We start from the raw sequence: 20,370 nt of genomic DNA, 5'->3' as shown, positions 1-20,370 counted from the left end.
CTAGCAACAACAACAAAATTATTTATTCTCAAATATATACAACATGTGTATTGTAGAGAAGTAATTCGTAATATAATATACAATATATAATATCTGATTACTCGGGGTTTCAGTACTAGTTAAAAATCAACACTTGTTTAGACAATTCATTTTACACTTCGGTGTAAATAACTTTGTGGATTTAATGTAGTTTTTAGTGCAAGAAAATCGTATTGTTCGAAATTAGATACGTCACATTGATTTAGAAAATAGTCATTAATTATAAAAAACAAAACAAAAACAAAACAGCTTAAGAACATTGTACTTTCTATGAAAAACACACAAGGAACTACATGTAGTACATGTATAGAATCGGGTAAATTCAAAACACTATATGCAGAGGTAATTCTTAAATACATATCTCCATTAAATCTTGGAAAAATCTCAAAGAGAGATTTTTTAATTAGCATTGAAAAAGAAATAGTTCAAATAGATTATCTACCCCATTTACATATTGTTATGAATAAAAAAAAGAACTAGGGGTCAATTAAACGAATACGATTTTCCTAAAATTTCTTATTCAATGTATAATGACCATACATGTATTTCACATCTAATAGATGGATAGTGGGTTTTTTGTAATCATGGTATCATTCTAAATAAAAATAATCCAATATAGAAATTTTCTAAATTTTGTTTACTGTTTGACACATTTCACCTAGAATTTAACATTGAATTTTTTTTAATTTTTTTTTTTTTTTACTATATTTTAGAAAGAACTTATATTTGTATACAAATTTCTTGATAGAAAGTTACACACACTTTCGTTTTATGGAAATATGAAATAAAATTAAATTTTTCCTTTTAGAGAGGAAGGGCTATATTTTATATTGAGCGTAATTTTAAATAGAATTGAAGATCTGGACATTATGGACATATTACTAATATTATACTGACTCAAAACCTAAAGCCTCATTAATTGACTGATGAGAGATTTTAAAAGCACTTCCTTGTTCCACAAACAGAAATCCTGATTTCAAATTGTGTCAATAAATGCAGAACCCAACCCGCCTAGTTGTCATCTTTCATTCTAAAAATTATAAGGCTATCACACAAATATCTAAAAAATTAAAAAGGTGCCGGAATGGGTGATATTGACCATTAAATGCGGATTCTGTCAAAGATAACATTTCTTCAGCGTTATGGTCAAGGTTATATAACTAGGATACTCAAGATTTTGGACGCATCACATGAAGTAGGATTTTGCTATGTTTACGTGGGATTTTCTATCATTTGGCCAAATAAAAATGTAAATCGGTCAGTAATACATGAAAAGTTTAATATTTTGGGTAGTTTTCGCATTGTATTAGTCGATGTTGCAAAAGTCAAAGTGGTTTCTTAGGAAAAGTATTCAGCAGCATTAGAACTCCACAATAAGCAGTCAAACTGACAATAATATATAGAACTTTCTAAGAAAAAAATCCAACAACATTGAAACCAAGTTTTAAAACCTATTATAATTAACATATGCACAACAAACAAGCATTCCTCTTCATGCTCTAGTACGCAGATTTACAAGCACATTTCATAAACATATATTAAAATACCTAAAGCTCGCCTTCATACTAAGGCTTTTCGTCATTTCTTTTACAATAGAACTTTACAAAGATATATCTGACCTACCTACTGGGAACTCGTGTATATATATATATATATATAAAGCTTCGGTGGCATTCACGAGAGAGAAAGTACGATTATAAACCGATATTTTTTTTCCAACTTCGACTCTAAAGAAATACAATATTTTCTATATCATCCCCCCCCCCCCCCTCTCCGGTTGGATGTATAATGCATACATGTAAGTGAATTATTTTGTTTTATATAGGCCTAATTTGAATACAGTCTATTTCATTTTATAGTTAAAATATAAAATGATTTATTGATAACGCATGTATCTAATCCAGTGGGCCCAGGTGAGGACTGTGTAAGGAAACTTTGCCCCGATTACTGAATATGTAACTTTGAAATAAACAAAATCATTTGAAGAAAAAAAAACATAGTTTGAAAATAAAGCCGGGTTCGAGAATCAAGCTATTCCCGGAAGGAAGAGGATTTGTATTTGTTTACTAAACTGGTATAAAAATAAAATCGTGACAAGCCGAACCCTTTTTAGTTTATAAATAAAGATTTGCATCACAAACGGAAATTTCTATGCAAGTAGTAAGTATGAATTCTGATAATAATAATATGATATAAAAGACATAATTTTTTGTACGATGTACTCGCGTCTTGAGCAGATTCCCCAAGGCTAAGTTAAGCTTCAATGGATTTTTTCAATTTCTTTATTGCAGAAGACATACATCATAATGCACAATTAACAGTGGAGCATATTGTATATTATTTTAATGTAAGTCAAACTGAACGGCCAGTTCAAGATAACAAAATTCAAAATTATAGCCCTACATGTAGCTAGTTAGTACTGAGACCTGATACATACCAATATAATTATATAGCTTACATAGTTAGACAGTTGTCAGATAATGACAATACAAGTTAAATGCTTATATGTATTCATTACACATTAGAGTAATTTCTTAGTGTAAGGGATTTAAATATAAACTTTCCTAAATGACAAAGGTCTTTTACATTATTGATTCGTAATGACTGTATTAATTTGTACATGCAGCTCTACAGTTTACACCAATAATACTGTACCTAAAACATTGCTTTGTGGGCTATGATGAGAATGGGGAGGGTTGACTAGTTACAACGGTTAGCAAATACGGACTTAAAATCTTCAAGTTTATGGCTATTGTCCTCATGGTTCCAGTTGATTGCTATTCTGATGAACAGGTCCAGTCCAAAGACTATTTCTACCTATGTAGCTGTTAATAGTTACCTAGGTATCCTTAAAGTAGCTACTTCTACTTACTTTTACCTGTTTTTAAAAATATAGATAAATGATAATTAAGGCACATCTTTTAAACAGGTTAATATGTTTTAAGTATCATGTTGTGCATGTGCACGGCAAAATTCGGAGTGTAAATTTGAATACTTTACGAGGGTGGAGAATGTAGAGGAAATGCATGAAAAATTTCCCCAAAAACCTTTAATGCAAAAATGCATGAAGGTAAACTTTAACATTAATACAGATTTGTAAGACATTTTAGACTTCTTATCATGTAGCTTTGATCCTAAGCTCCTAGAAAATGAAACTGGGTGTAGTTATTGATGCAAATTTGAAAGGTTAGAAAGTAATCATTTTTTGTCCAATATTTTTGTGGTATTCATTGTCAGTGTAAGTGAATCAAGAAATTTGGTACACACCATATTGCGCTGTTCCTGCGTTTGGCCACAAAATGCAAATAAAAGGAAAAACTAAGTAAAAATAGCTACCTGGAGTAGGTTTAAATACCTACTTAGCTATAAAAAGCTACTTAGGTAGCTACATAGGTAGAAATAGTCTTTGGACTGGACCTGATGAATAAGGAGTTTCTAAGCTGGACTGATGCTGCTGATAGAACAGAAATTAGTCTGGTGTTGATCCTTTCTTGGTTGGTGATAATATTTGAGTGATAAGGTTTTTAATTTTTTTTTCATGAGTTTGTCTTTTCAGTTTCTGATTTTTCATGAATTTGTTGGGTACTGTTGCCTGGAATCTGTCCTTCAACCACTTTGAGCAGATTTAGATGTGCATCCTTCTTTTCTGGACTTGTAGTTTCTGGTGATGAAGTGGACCCCTCTTGTTTCGATATTCTAGTAGGGGTCCCGCATGATAGACCTGTTTATGGATCTTTCTAGTGCTTTGTGGGTCAGTTTTTGGTATTCCTGAAAGCCGTGTTGTAAGTTTCACCTCGTGAATCCTAATGTTGAGCTTGCTTTTTGTGATGATAATAAGATCCATTATTAATATGTTTAAGATCTGAGATTTGTAGGCTTAGGTATAGCTGCAGAACTGTAGCTCTCTGAAAAGAATATTGAGACAGATCTGACAGAGATTAGAACTGTAGCTCTCCGATCTGTCCCAATATTTTTCAGAGAGCTACAGTTCTTCAGCTACCGGTAGGTTAAGTATGGATTTGATGATGCTTGTTGTAGGATATGACCATCAAGTGTGTAATAGTGTTTTATTTTTCTTGTTAAGACTTAGGTGGGGAAAACTGTTGATTTGTATTAGAGATGTCTGTGTTTATATTTATAGTAGTCTGGGAGTAGAAATATTTATTATAAATATACATGTACACTGTATCTCGGCTGGCAGCATAGTTTTATAGTGGTCTGTTGATTAATGATTTTCTTACCCATTCTAAGTTTGCAGTTTCATACTATCTTTTAAAAAATTGCAGCGTTTTTAGTTTTTGTCTTTGTTTTATTGTACTTTTTGATTTCTCAATTGTAGCTTGCACACAGAAAAGTATACATCATTAGGGGCAGTTTAACAGACAATGAAGTTCAAAACAGTTCTTGAGGGACAAGAAGCAGTAATCTTTAATTACCTTGGAGAAGGCAGACTAATCAAGGGACCTCAAAGGGTATGCTAATTTCTGTAATTGATTATAAGAATTAGATTTAAGTGGTAAGTCAAACTTCTGTATATACATGTACATGTATACACTTTTGAAGAACAGCAAAAGGAATATGTTTAAGTGTTTTGAATAAAAGTGTGTATTAGGTTAATTTTTAGATCACCTGAGCTAAAAGCTCAAGTGAGCTTTTCTGATCGCCTGTTGTCCGTCGTCTGTCTGTCAGTCCGTCTGTAAACTTTTCACATTTTTGACTTCTTCAGAACCACTGGGCCAATTTCAACCAAACTTGCCAAAAGCATCCTAGGGTGAAGGGCTTTCAAGTTTGTTCAAATGAAGGGCCATGTTCCCTTCAAATGGAAGCTAATCACAAAAATGCAAAAATAGGGTGGTGTCATTTAAAAATCTTCTCAAGAACCATTAAGCCAGAAGAGCTGAAATTTATATGAAAGTTTCCCGATATAGTGCAGATTCAAGTTTATTAAAATCATGATCCCTGGGAGTAGGATGGGGCCACAATAGGAGATCAAAGTTTTACATACAAATATATAGGGAAAATCTTCTTGTCCAGTACCACTGAGCTAGGAAAGTACAAATTTACATGAAAGCTTTCTGACTTAGTGCAGATTCAAGTTTGTTAAAATCATGGACCCCGGGGGTAGAATGGGGCCACTATAGGGGATCAAAGTTTTACATGAGAATATATAGGTAAAATCTTTGAAAAATCTTCTCAAGAACCACTGGTCTAGGAAGGTACAAATTTACATGAAATCTTCTTTAAAAATCTTCTCAAGAACCATTTAGCAAAGGAAGTTTACATTTACATGAAAGCTTTCTGACATAGTGCAGATTCAAGTTTGTTAAAACCATAGCCTCTTAGTCTGTCAGTAGGTTAATGGCCAAAATAGGGATCAAAGTTTTACATGAGAATATGTAGGTAAAATCTTTAAATATGGGTGAAGGTGACTCAGGTGAGTGATGTTGCCCATGGACCTCTTGTTATATATACATTATCATAATCAATCAATCAATCAATTGATCCTTGCTGAAATGCTATATATATGTAAGACTCTAAAGTGCGATGGTCGCTCCAAAGTGCGATGGACTGCGCCAAAGTGCGATGGTTTGTTAACGTTATGGACGCCAAAGTGCAATGGTCACGCCAAAGTCCGATGGTGCGGAGTTCAGTAACGTTTTTGACGTCGTAACGTTTGTGACGTCATATCATTGTGAAGTCATTCTTAACGTCTTTCAAAATAAAACCGACGAAATGTAACATGGACGACAGCAACGGTAAGGTTCACAATGTTGAGGATTGTGAGAACGGCAAAGTACATTTGTTGTCAAACTATCTACTTCGCCCAAACATTCTTTAATTCATGATCATTTATTAGTTGTGGTGTACACGTAATAAATTTCTGGGGGTATGCTATAATGCAAAATATTCTATATGATTTCGCATTGGAAAGTTTTGTGTTGAATGATACGACAATTAAATGGTATTGAAATAAGTTCTTATTCTTATTTTTGTGCATGAATTTTGCACTGATATTTTGGTGAAACAACACACAGTTGGTTTAGTCTGTACCAAAACACTGCGTTATTTACAACCCAATAGAATTTGGTGTCACACCATCGCACTTTGGGGTATCAGACCATCGCACTTTGGCGCATGAGTGAGAACCATCGTACTTTAGCGTGTCAGACCATCACACTTTGGCGCAGACCATCGCACTTTGGCGTGACCATCGCACTTTGGAGTCTCATTACACTTTGGAGTTTTACATATATATATATATATATATATATATATATATATATATATACACACACCCATTAGTGCATAAGTACTTGCATATAATGATACTAAGTATTTTTCATTTTTAGTGGTTCATGCACAGTTTGTATTATGGTTTTGTAAATCCATGAATATTAAGCTGTAATCTGAAGTATAATTATTTCACCATTCATGGATCATTGAAGAAATGACACCCCTGGTACCTGTGAATTAAATTTTATGCATCAGGTGTCTTTTTGATTTTAACAGGTGTTTTTATACCGGGAGAGATTACACTACTTAAAGAAACACACAGCTGACCCATATCAGTATGTTGTTGCGAAGGACAAGGACGGGCTGGTACAACACAAGCCAGGGTACGGTGTGATGTTCAAGGATCAGCATAGCTGCAGAACTGTAGCTCTCTGAAAAAATATTTTTTCAGAGAGCTATATACAGTTCTGCAGCTAGGATCAGCAGGACAATGGCATGAAAAAAAATCATTTCTCAATGAATTTTCCTCATACTTGGTAAAATCATAGTATTGGGGACACTAAATACAAATACGTACAAAACATTTGAGTGTTTAATTAATGGCAGTTTTTTGGGCATGGAAGAGTTACTTTTCTTGAAAACCAGTGAAAATTACACGATTAACATTAACTCATAGTCCTGTTAATTTTTTTCTGAAATCAATTTCAATCTGAAATTCATTTAAATTATAGGAAATGGATACCCTTTCACTAATTTTTTCAGTATTTTTTTCAGATTTCAGAGGGTGAATAAAGAATGATATGTGGAAACTACGTAAACCTCTGTTTTCGCTATTGTTATAGATACGAAACATGTCAATAAATGTTTTTCAAAATACATTTAAATAAACTATATTCATGGATGTAGTACATATACATGTACAACATGGGAATATGAAGTACTCGAGGTTTAAAATAGAAAAAAAAAATCCCCAAAATACATGTAGTACGTCTGCCTTTCTCTCGTTTGCGCGGGTTTGAGAGCTTAACAACTGTGACATCACGATGAACAAACACTATAACATCGCAGCATACTACAAGATGTAACATGGTTTTAGAAGTCAATGATCATTTGAAAGAAAGTAAAGCAATGACAGCCACTATTTTGACGTTGAGTTTCTTACATAGTGTATTTGAATCACATGATTGGTGTCCTGTCTGTTATGTACAGGAAAGAGTTACTGGTATTTCTCAAGGACATGGTGTCAAAACTTCACTCATATTTTACATGTAGCTGATTTTTCATCAGGGCTCCGTTTTGCTAGAAATGAAACAGGAATTAAATTGTGATAGATTGATCATCATGAACACAAAGCATTAAAACTTGCATGCTTGGCATGGCAAATTTGCATTGAATTGATATTTGCTCTTTTCAGACCCTGCTTTGTTTTCAACAATCCACTTTTGTATGATTCTGTGACAGTGAAGGAGAGTACTAAAATAGATGCTAATCATCTGATTGTTGTATACAAACGCCTGAAAGAAAGTGATGTGCAAAGAAGAATCGTTCAAGGTCCCACTGTGTTTGTGCCAGAGGCTGAGGAGTGGTCAGTGATTTGATTGGTTATTTAAAGATTGTTGAAATAGTATCATGATCATACATGTAGTGTTAGATTATCTGATTTTACATATATACTGTAATCTAGAATCTAAAGCTACAGCAGTGAAGCTTGAAATATATGCAGTGTATGTGTAAAGTGTACAGTTACAGTCAAATTTCATTATCTTGAACTCGATAGGACTGAGAAAAAACTTTGATATATTCGAGGATTCAAGATAGGGTAAAATACTTACAGAGCAAGTGGTTTGGACTTCTGAATCACTTTGACATATCCATGGTATTCAAAATATCTGTGTTTGAGACATAGAAGTTCAACTGTATATTGTAACTTGCATTAGGAAGATTGGACTATCCAGTTTCCCCTCATTTACACACTAGAAGTATGCTATTTCTGTAAGTTTTGTTATTCTTCAGGATACACACATTTACCTGGCATGGAGCAGATCCCAATGATAAAACACGGATGATCCCAGGACATAACACTTTTCAGAAACTGGCTGTGATTCCGGACCAATTCTATTATAATGTAAGATATGTTTTAATTTTCTTAAGTATTACAATCTTTTTGTGTGGGTGATATTTGTACTGCATGTTGATGCTAACCATTAGCATGGTCTCTTTTGTGGGCGCTTATCATTAGTAGATATACTGACTTCGTTCACATGGCGCTTTATTATGTAGTTTTAGCTCACTGGGTCTTGTGTATCTCAAGTCAAAATTTGTCATTTGTCTTCATCAACTTTTCAACTTTTTCAGAATCGAGGAAATAGTGACTATAACTTGGAGTGTTTAAAAAATCTTCTTCTTGAGAACATCTCGACCAGAAAAGCAAAAACTTTAAGCTTCCTTATACAGAGTGGGTGCAAGTTTATTCAAACCATAAACAAAGGGGCTAGGGCAGAGCATCAATAGTATTATGGTAGGGGCTTAAAATTTTTATTTAAAAAAGAATTTTTCTCAAGAACAAGAAGGATACAATTTTTTTTCAAATTAGTATGCAAACATGCTAATGTAGTAATTACATGTAAGCATGTTCAAACCATGACTAGGATTGGGTGTGCATTATATGGTTTACATTAGCTCCATCTGTGGGGCTACAATAAGGGCTTAAAGTCTTCCATTTTTAGGTCACCTGAGTAAATTCAGGTGACCTATTGCAATTGGTTGTCGTCCGTCGTCATGCGCCGTCCGTCGTGCGTTAACAATTGAACATTTTTAACTTCTTGATAATTACCTGTCCAATTCTTTTCAAATTTGGTATGAAGTATCTTTGGGACAAGGGGGACATAAATTGTAAATTTCAGATCTCCAGCACCCCGGGGCCTTAGGGGGGGGGGGCAAAAACTGTCCAAAATTGATCAATTTTCAAAAATCTTCTCAAGAACCGCACATGTGTAAGAAAAACTAAATGCATAGTGATGGAGAGCAGGAAGACCTCTACCAAAATTGTAAATTTCACGATCCCCAGGGTAGGGGTTCTGACCCCAGGGCGGGGCCAAACTTGTTATATAGTGTTTATGTGTAAAACACTTAAATAGCATCTTCTTTTAGTGCTGTTGATACTAAATTGAAACTAAATGGATAGAGCAAATATATAGGGAAACTCTTTAAAAATCTTCTTCTCAAGAACCAATGAGCCAGAAGAGCTGAGGTTTACATGAAAGCCTCCTGACATGGTGTAGATTCAAGTTTGTTCAAATTATGGCCCCCGGGGGCATGATGGGGCCACAATAGGAGATCAAAGTTTTACATAGCAATATATATAAAAAATCTTTAAGAATCTTCTTCTCAAGAACCAATGAGCCAGAAGAGCTGAGATTTACATGAAAGCTTCCTGACATAGTGCAAATTCAAGTTTGTTCATATTATGGCCCCGGGGGTAGGATGGGGCCACAATAGGGGTTCAAAGTTTTACATAGCAATGTATTGGGAGAATCTTTAAAAATCTTCTTCTCAAGAACCAATGAGCCAGAAGAGCTGAGATTTACAGAAAAGCTTCCTAACATAGCGCAGATTCAAGTTTGTTCAAATTATGACCCCCAGGGGTAGTTTGGGGCCACAATAGGGGATCAAAGTTTTAACATAGAAATATTTAAGGAAAATCTTTAAAAAGCTTCTTCTCAAGAACCATTGGGCTAAAGAAGCTGACATTTACATGAAAACGTCTTGACATGGTGCAGATTCAAATTTGTAAAAAGTATGGCCTCCAGGGGTAGGTTGGGGCAACAACAGGGACTAAGGTTTTGCATGCAAATATATAGGAAAATCTTCAGATATGGGCCAAGGTGACTCAGGTGAGCGATGTGGCCCATGGGCCTCTTGTCATGAAATAGGATGTAATATAAGTGATATACATGTATAGATGATGTCATATAAATATCACATCAATATTCTGGTTTGCCTTTTACATTGAAGGTCAAAGATGTAAGGACACAAGATGACACTATGATTACTGTGAAACTGATGTTATTTTATGAGCTGAAAGATGTGACCAAGATGGTAAGTTTGACAGTTTGAAATGTTTATATACATTTACCCAATATGGGTTGAAGAAATTCTATCTTGTTCGATTATCAGAGAATAATCCTCAAGGTTGTATGAATTGTGAGCTACTTGTATGTATATTTTCAAGTCTGATTTTCATCAGATAGAAATCTTAAAGTTCTGGGATTAACTTAGAATGTAAAGTATTTTTTAATTAGTACAATGCATGTCCATCTAATAATCTCATAGTCGTCTTTGCTTCAAAATTACGTGTTATATTATTCCCCCCTCCCCCCTAAGATGGAAGTTCAGAGCATATTATTTTTGGCCTGTGTGCTTGTAACTTGCAACCTTCAAGTTGGTCATGAATGTTGAATTATACACTGTACTTGATGGGATACTTCATTTTTGGTGATACAAAAGACTAAGGTCAAAGCTTCCATTTCAGTCAAAGGTCAAGTTTGAAGGTCAGGACTTGGCTACTGTTTCACAAACACGTCTTGTATATTTTGTAGCTGGACAGCACAACAGATCCTATTGCAGACATGATGAAGTATGTATATTGTAGAAAAAAGGAATTTAGATTTATAATATATATCATTTTTAAGGTACTGACAAAATAATATATCATACTTATATGCAGATTTTTTCTCACGTTTTAGTGCTGTTTGTGCAGATGTCATTGCATTTGCTGGAAAAGTTTCGTAAGTAGAAAAATGTGGTAATATTGATATGTTTTCTGAAATTTAGAAAATGCTACAATATCCTTTTTATTCTAAATGTTATCATGAATGATATATCAATAAGTTCAGAATAATGTCTGAATCATCTCAGTGAAAATGTTCTGTGTTTGCCTTTTAAAACAGATAAAAAAGTGTTGCTTCACTGTAATACATGTATGTCAAACAGGTTTGAAGAGTTTTTGAACCAGACACAGATCTTGAGTGACCTTTCAACTTATCCACAGCTGACTCAGCGAGGTGATAAAATTGGCTACATCGTTCAGAAAGTTGTCTTTAGGGGATATCATGCCAGTGAACATCTGCAGGTATATCTGCCTTGCAAAATTAGATTTAATTTTTTTTCCCAAGGATTCTCAGCTAATGATAAACTTCAAATATATCTACAGTAAAACATGATTATAGTAAACCTCCAGGGTCAGTGAAAAAGTGTTTCGTATAACCAAATTTCATTATATCTAATAAAATGTTCGTTATTTTCCTCCGATGCAGGAGTGACTTTGTAATAAGAGGGAATTTATTTTAAGCGTGTTCATTATAAACATGTTTTAATGTACATTGTATGTGTGTTTCTTAATTTCAGTACATGTGATAAAAAAGCAGTATTAATCCCAGTATATTATCTTTATAGAGATATGCCAGTATATTTCCTTTGTAGAGATATCCCAGTATATTTTCTTAGTAGAGATATCCCAGTATATTTTCTTAGTAGAGATATCCCAGTATATTTTCTTTGTAGGGTAGATATCCCGGTATATTTTCTTTGTAGAGATATCCCAGTATATTTTCTTTGTAGAGATATCCCAGTTTATTATAACTCAGAATGTTTTTGCAATATAAATGTTAGGTGAATAAATTTGCTATTTCTTCTGGATAATGCTAGCCGTGAAATAGTTTCTGAACTATCTCACCCTAGGGTGAAATAGTCTTGAAACTATTTACCGAGTGCTATATTTTCCCGCATTTTTTTTTCTGTGACATTAAAGTCAGATAACTCTAATTATAGTTTACCACTCGGATCACCTCGGTTGATTCCATCTAGGCTAATGCCGAATGTTGGTTTACTTCACTTTGGTATGTCTGACACAAGTAAAGTCTCCTTCTGTATAATAAAACACCTATTTACTGGCTATGAGGACAATCACAAGTTTATTGTCCCCCTCGACATCAACTATTTCACTCGGCTGTGCCTCGGGAAATAGTTACTGTCTTGGGGGACAATAAACTTGCTATTGTCCTCATAGCCAGTAAATAGGTGTATAATATTTTCTTTGTAAAGATATATGCCAGTATATTTTCTTTGTAGAGGATGCAAAATGCTTCCATTGAATCAAGAACACAGCTTCGATTGGAATCAGAAATAGAGGAACAAAAATCCAAACTTGCAGATTTTAAACTTTCGAAGGAACAGGAGAGAACCAAATTGGGTACGACAAATTCTCAATTCTGCTCAAATTTAGTTGAAATGAAGATTTTTGTGAACATTTTTCTTTCGGGAAACATAGAGCACAGCTTTGGACAAACATCACTTACCTATCACTTATGTACTGGAAAGATAAATCTATGGTATAAATACAAAATTTGTCCTAGCCTGCACCCTCCATGTTTTATGGAAGAAAAACTACCTAATGTCAAAATATCGTGCTTATGATGTCATAATCGTGGTTTTACATCATTTTTTTAAAAAAAAAAGTGAGAGTGACATCTAAGTTACATAAGGATCTTGCACAAAATATACATAATTTTGAAATAATAGCTTGGATGTCGATTTTAAATGCGCAAATACATTAAAACATGGTTATAGCGAACCTTGACAGACGGTGAAAAATGGTTTGTAATAACCGAAGTTCATTATAAGTAAAACACGGTTATAGCGAAGCTCTAAGGCCAGCGAAAAATGGTTTGTTATAACCGAATTTCATTATACAGTAAAACACAGTTATAGCAAAGCTCTAAGGCCAGCGAAAAATGGTTTGTTATATCCGAACTTCATTATGACCTATAAATGTTTTGGTAATTTCCTCTCATAGGGGAATAAATATCACTTCACAGTAAGCATGAATTTGTTATAAAAGTGTTTGTTAAAAGTGGTTTACTGTATAGCCTTTAGTATCATATATAATCATTTCAAAGATCATAGTCATACTTTCCCAGTAGGAGACTGATTAGTGTTAGTCTGATATCATTTTCTGTAACCCACTCGTGGTTTGACTTTTGTAATTGTATACATGATGGTTATTGCTGAGACAATTTTGAATTGTTTCATTAAGTGCATGATATGGAAAAGGCCAAGCAAGACCACAAACAAAAGATAGCAGAACTGGAACAGCAGCACAAACTGGAACTCCGAGAGATGGAGCACCACAAAATGTTAGAGATATCTTCTCTATTCACCAAGGCAAAGCTCGGTAAGAGCAACATTACATGTGAAGTGACATCCTTCACAGCTAAAACTGTTGTTTCAAGATGTAACTGTGTTAGAAGACTGTTCAGTTATTGTGATTCAATCCATACTTCTATATGTGTATACCTGTCAATTTCTAAATATCATATAGAGAACAAGACAGGTATCAGAGTTATTGTTGATATAAATTTTAGGTGAGTCAAATGTGTACAATGCAGGTTAGGTTATGTGACATGATGATTCATGATACAAAATTCCTAAGCATATATTACCTCGAGATTTCATACAAGAGACGTACAATGTATTTTCAAAAATATGGTTCTTTTTTCAGAGGTACACATTTATGTAATTTTGTGAGAGTACATTCTCTCATTTACAGGCATGCTTTTCTAAATCCAGACAGATTTTAACTCTATCATGTCTTGCAATGTAGGAAACGGATACTGTAATTTTTTGTGTTTCTATATGAGTTTCCCAGTTTACTTGCTGAAGGTCGGTTACATTGTATCTGGGTTCTCTCTTCCACCAATAAAAACTGGGCGTCACCAGATAACGGAAAAATTGTTGAGTGTGGCGGAAAACAGCAAACAATCTATATGTGTATTTTCTGTCAGAAAATTTTGTTCAATTTTGTTATGACATATTCTGAATACTGAGATCACTATTAACAGGAAGTTGACCAACAATTTTGAAAATATGTCTTAGATTTAATCATGTGCTAGATTATGGGGATATAGAATGAATTTAAAGGCTTATGCAAAAGATTGTCAGTTTCTCAAGACTTTTAAAAAGCTCCTGATGATGCATTATTTACTCACAGCTGTGAGGTAGCTATAAGATTAAGAGAGGTCAGTATTAGTAGAGTCTGATACAACACATGAGCCTAGGGCTGGAAAAAGTAAATGAATGTACCTATAAGGGGAGGATCCTCAAACTTTATAAGTGTGTATGTTCCTGATGATTAGAGAAGGAAGTCTTTTGTTTTACAAGGTCATATGTCAATGTCAATCTTGTTTTGGTAATTTCATAGGCATAGTTCTATATAGAAACAGCACTAAATAATAAATCTAAATAAGTGTGTATGTTCCCGGTGATTGGAGAAAGAAGTCTTTTGTTTTACAAGGTCATATGTCAATGTCAATCTTGTATTGGTAATTTCATAGGCATAGTTCTATATAGAAACAGCACTAAATAATAAATCTAGGATATTCAAACTTGATACGCACATTCATTCTTCATAGACGAGTTGTATTATGGTATTGTGCAGTGTGTCTGTGTGTCTGTTGGTTGTGCGTATGTTCATTCATGGACACCTTGTGAGAAGAATGAAATGAGTACAAATAAGGCTAGGATAATCAAATCTTATCCTTATGTTCCCTTTGGTGAGAGGAAGATGCTTGCTATTTCTCAAGGTCAAATGTAAAGGTCATGCTCTCATGGCTGATCATAAAAAACCCCAATACCAATAAGGCAAAGATCATCAAAATTTGTGTACATGCTTCCTATGGTGCCAAGTATATTTTGAAAACTGATTATCTTGATTTGCAAGTACAAGTGCAATGCTTTTTTAGAGTGAAATATTTCTTTAATTTGATGTAAGTAGCAAAGCTATATTCAAACCAACTGTTTATTCATATATACTTTCCGATACAGGAGTGGATGTCGAAAGGACACTGTCAGAGCCATCTTTTAACAAAGAATGGTTTATTTGGATATATTTACATTTCCAATGTTTTTGCCTTTGATGTCTTTACAAATTGTAATGATAGCCATTTTCTCGTGAATGTGATACAGCTGTGAACATGCATGTATATAAATCTTGATAAATATACTTTGTCTATTTTAACGGCTAGGAATTCTGACTGAAAAAAAGTAGAATTACATGTATAAGAAATAAATTTCATTTTTGAAATTACAATTGGTAGAAATATGAAAGACAAAATTATAGGAAATGTAAATATTGTACATGTAAATTTACAAATAAGAAAACCAATTGCTTCAATGGCTGAAGTAATGTGGAATATTACTAATTTGGGTGTATGTTTACTGAAAATAGATAAATATTATACAATACGGTAGTATACAAATGGATCATGGTACTGAATGCAATATATTTAGGTCTGAGTGCAGCTGAGAAGGAGTGGGATTGTGAATTCCTGAAGAAATTGGGGGCCATTAATGTCAACTTGACAGATTATCTGAGAACTCAGAATGGTCCTCCTATAGCAGAAGAAATCAGAGTTGTTACCACAGAAAAGAAGAAGCCCGTGGAATCAAATATTTGAAAATGTGAAGTCTGACATCTCATTTAAACTATGACAATCATTTCATAAAAGTTAATATCATGTATTGTCTGCCTTTCTGTGGACAGATTGTTAAGAGATTTTGTGAAAAAAAATGTTTTATTCTATTTTGATCAGATTTTAAAATTGATAAGATATGATTGATACAATGTCCTGATCCCTGATTGATATTTAATTTTCATTTTTTTTTCTTTTCTTATTTAAACAAAAAAGTATAAATGACATGTCTATTGATGTATTTATAAGAATGGTAAGGTTTCCTATGTCGTGGTAGATCAGGGTAACACATGTTCTTTTTTCAATGATTGTTAACAATGCTGTTAAAATCACATGATGTCACATTAATCTAACATGCAATTCGATTTGAAAACAGAAACAATGCAATCTTTATACTTCAAAAGAAATGTTTTGTTTAGAGATGAAATCCAAATGAGTGCAATCATTAATATGAAACTTAGTGTAATGAGTTGTACAAATGTACAATGTTGACTGCAGATGTCTGGGGTAGCACCCATTCATATTTATTGTCCTCTTAAATACTTTTTATATATGTGATATTGCTTTATGAATATGCTTATATTCTTTTAATCAAATTAAACAAATGACCACAAACAGTTTTATAGGACCAATTTAACATAACCAAATATAGCCCACCCTTAGAGACCACCTATATAACTGCATCTACATGTACCTTTTACTGTATATGGGCAATACACATATAAACTATATCATTAATCCTTTTTGCGCTGTACGGGGAAATTGTCAGCATGATACTATTGATGGAAAAAATCAGGTTTTCAAGTTTTTAATACAATATTCTGAAGTAATTGCTGTCATCTTTGGAATAATTGAATGGTTTTATACAAATAGGCAGTGGCGTGACTGAAGATTGTAAATTTGTATCGTAGCAGATGTAATTGTGATGCAAGTATTGAAAATGATCATCTTATTTTCATACTTTATAGGATAATCTAGGGAAGTTAACATTTTGAAATTACATGTATATCATAATTTGATGACGAAAGAGGGATATTGTTTTGATTTCATTAAATCATGAAAATATATATCTATCGCATAAGGGATGATTTTGAATTTCCCAATTAAACCATAAAAATTATACACATTGCACATTCTGCTCACTTTGCCTCTTGAATTTGCAGCAGGTTATGACATTAATTCTAGGCATTTTAATGTATATGTGTCAACTTTTTAATGTGTTGTTTTGTCATTTCTGAATGATGGGTATATTTATAACTTCATTGAGAATGATGCTTTCTTAAGAAATATTAATACAAGGCTCATGTTTCTGGATCAGAGCTGAAAATGTCCCTCATTATGGAATGATTTGAAAATGCATTAAAATCGGGTGTGTATATCTTATTTTTTCCTCATATTTTGTTATTCAATATACATGTATTTGTTATTTTTTTCCAAGATTTTTTCATATTTGTATCATGTTATAAGCACCTCTCAATTGTCAAGCATGCCCAGAATGGGATAAATTAAGTATAAGCCCTCTGTGTAGATTCCTAATCTTTCTCATTTATAATGTTATATTTTACAAATGTCAATGAAACATGTAAACTATTAATTTAGCTCAATATTGATTTTATATACAATGCATTTTTATGACTTTAATGTTTTACAAAATTATTTAAAATCCACAATTTTACCGTTTAAAGCTAGGTGTCCTAAGCAAGTAATGCCTTTTTAAAAATATTCTCAATGATGACCTTAAATATTTATGTGATATATATACCATTGTCTTTCCTGTCTGTATCCAGTACAAAGTGAGATTAGGAATTTTCTTCTACAATCTGATTTATATTTGTCTTTTTATACTGATATTTTCATGTTTGTACATGTAAATTGTGTGTTAAATGTTTGGGTTTTAGTTCACCTGAGATATAAGCTCAAGTGAGCTTTTCTGATCCCCTGGCTCTTGGACCTTTTAAAAAAGTTAGATAAACTCACTTTTGATCCCAGTCTCACTCTTATAAAAGGAGCATATAGCAGGACAGTATTTTAGGAAATTTAATATAAAAATCTTCCTTCAAGACCAACAGTTCCACAATTTGTCATCATTAATCAAGCAACCTCAGGTACTGCAGAGTTCATTTCCTTCAAATCATGGCCCAGGGGTAGGATGGGGCCTCAATAGGGTATAAAAGTTTTAAATTGAAATATATAATTTTTGAAAATTTTCTATTAATGACCACTTATTAGCTATATTAACATGCAAGCATTCCATTGTAGTGCAGATTCATATTTGTATAAGGTTGACTAGCTTAAATAAGGAATCAAGAAAATTTGAAGAAAATAAGTATTTTACACTAGTGGGTGGGGCACACAAAATTTTATCAATATGAAAATGTTCTGAATTCAGGGTTTTTTCGTGGACCCTTAAGTTAGGAAGGGCTGAAATCAGGGATCAAATTCTACATGGTACATAAATATAGGGGAAAATCTTTTCAAAAATTCTAATCTCTGGTAGTCATATTGAATTTTGAGACATCTCCATGTTATTTGTATTCAAGTTAAGTCAAAACCCCATGGGGCTAGGTTGGAATTGAAATTTATCATGGGATTAAAGAGGGGAAGGCCCGGGTGACTTGTGTGAGCATTGTGGCCCATGGGCCTCTTGTTTCTTATCAATAAAACACTTCACAAAACGTGTATATTCTTATACAAATGTACACGTACTATATATAATGCATGCGTTTTACTTATTGGATATATATGAAATATCTACTTCGTTTCATGTACATGTAACATGTTATTGTTCATTTGTTGGAAACATTAAAAACAAACTAATAATAAAATTGTAAGATGTAATTCAATTCTTCATTTACAGTGTATGTACTGTCTTCTTAAAATAAATGTTTGCAATTTTAGTGTTGAAGCACTGCATAAAAGATTGCGAATTTTTAAATAATGATAATTTTCATAATCGTATACTAGATTATCTGTACCCGATATGAATAAAGCAAATAATTCGACATGGATACAGGTATCTTTTAAACATCAGCTCTGACAGGTAATTTTGCAATATTTTGTATCAGCAACTTGCATCCGTCTCCCCCTCTCTATTTCATCAAGTAGAATGCTGTCTGACGTGTTATAACCAATTGATAGGCAATTCTGTATATACTAATTTTGACTGCGGTTACTCTATTTACCTGATCAAGATGGAGGACTCTCAACGGGTGTGACCAGTCAACGGAGATACTTACTCCTCCCAGGCACCTGATCCCATCTCTGGTGTGTCCAGGGCTCCGTGTTTGCCCAACTCTTTTATTTCGTACTCTTTATAGGAATTATGAGATTGATCACTGTTCGTGATTTTTACTTTTTCATCAAACACATTGCGTTATCCGTTGATGTCTCTCAATAGCATGAAGATGGAGTTGTTTATTCAAATGCCAATTCTTATCTATGGAAATGGAAAACGCAAATATTCCTATCTAGTGATCAGTCGTCCAAAAAATTCACTTTGTTAAACGCCACTCTGATTCCACGTACAAGTACTCTGAAGTTAAAAATGAAAATTATGCTCGAGTTCCACACTGACAATATCTTCGTGGTCTTTGGTGATCAGGTCTTCCAACAGTCTGTTGGAATCCCCATATGGGCACGAATTGTGCTCCTTTGTTAGCTGACCTGTTTTAATATTCCTATGAAGCAGAATGTATTAAAAAACTTCTACATGACAAGAAAGAATCTTGTTGTGGCCTTCAATTCGACATTTAGATAAATCGACGACGTTTTATCTCTTAACAGTAATATCTTTTATTCATGTGTCGATTCGATATATCTCAGTGAGCTCGAAATAAAAGACACCGCAAAGTCGTCTACTTCTGCTTCTTACTTTGATATTTTATTGAAAGTGGACATTAACGGCAAACTGACAACTCAACTGTATGACAAACGGGATGATTTCAGCTTATCCATCGTCAACTTCCCATATTTATGAAGCAATATTCCATTATTACCTGCATATGGTGTTTACATCTCTCAACTGATTCGATACGCAAGAGCTTGTTCTGCGTATGGTTAGTTTTAAATCGAAGCAGGCTACTGACAAACAAGTTGATGGTGCAGGGGTTTCAACAGTCTCGTTTAAAGTCAGCATTTCGCAAATTCTATGGTCGTTATAACGATCTAGTTAACCAATACAACATATTGGGTCAAATGCTGTCTGACGTGTTTCATACCGATTGTTAGGCCGTTCTAGACACACTGATTTTGACTACGGATAACTCCGTTTACCTGATCAATATATAGGGCTCACGGCGGGTGTGACCGGTCAACAGGGGATGATTACTCCTCCTAGGCACCTGATCCCACCTCAGGTATATCCAGGGTTTCCTTGTTTGCCCAACTCTCTATTTTGTATTGCTTATAGGAGTTGTGAGATGGATCACTGTTCGTTATCTCCGCCTTTCATCAATATGATGAATCGATGCGAAACAGCACACCCATCATTGTCGGGACAGACACGATAAATGAAGGGGAGAGAAGTTAATACCCTGCCCACCCCTTCAACCACGTGCACTATCGCAACATT

General features: G+C 33.7%; 1 protein-coding gene across 1 annotated transcript; it reads left to right on the top strand.

Moving 5' to 3' along the window:
- Positions 1 to 2,078: 2,078 nt before the first annotated feature.
- LOC125663964 (uncharacterized) lies at positions 2,079 to 18,638 on the top strand. The gene is made up of 12 exons (XM_048896417.2): positions 2,079 to 2,199; positions 4,379 to 4,511; positions 6,550 to 6,656; positions 7,688 to 7,858; positions 8,287 to 8,398; positions 10,288 to 10,371; positions 10,872 to 10,909; positions 11,019 to 11,060; positions 11,266 to 11,404; positions 12,403 to 12,523; positions 13,367 to 13,504; positions 15,619 to 18,638. The coding sequence occupies exons 2-12, from the start codon at positions 4,425 to 4,427 to the stop codon at positions 15,783 to 15,785; spliced, it is 1,206 nt and encodes a 401-aa protein (XP_048752374.2). The 5' UTR covers positions 2,079 to 2,199; positions 4,379 to 4,424; the 3' UTR covers positions 15,786 to 18,638.
- Positions 18,639 to 20,370: the final 1,732 nt, after the last annotated feature.

The sequence above is a fragment of the Ostrea edulis genome, chromosome 1, assembly GCF_947568905.1.
Source record: "Ostrea edulis chromosome 1, xbOstEdul1.1, whole genome shotgun sequence".
NCBI classification, from domain to species: Eukaryota; Metazoa; Mollusca; class Bivalvia; order Ostreida; family Ostreidae; genus Ostrea; species Ostrea edulis.
The sequence above is the reverse complement of the archived record's forward strand: the minus strand, read 5'-3'. Positions and strand labels throughout refer to the sequence as shown.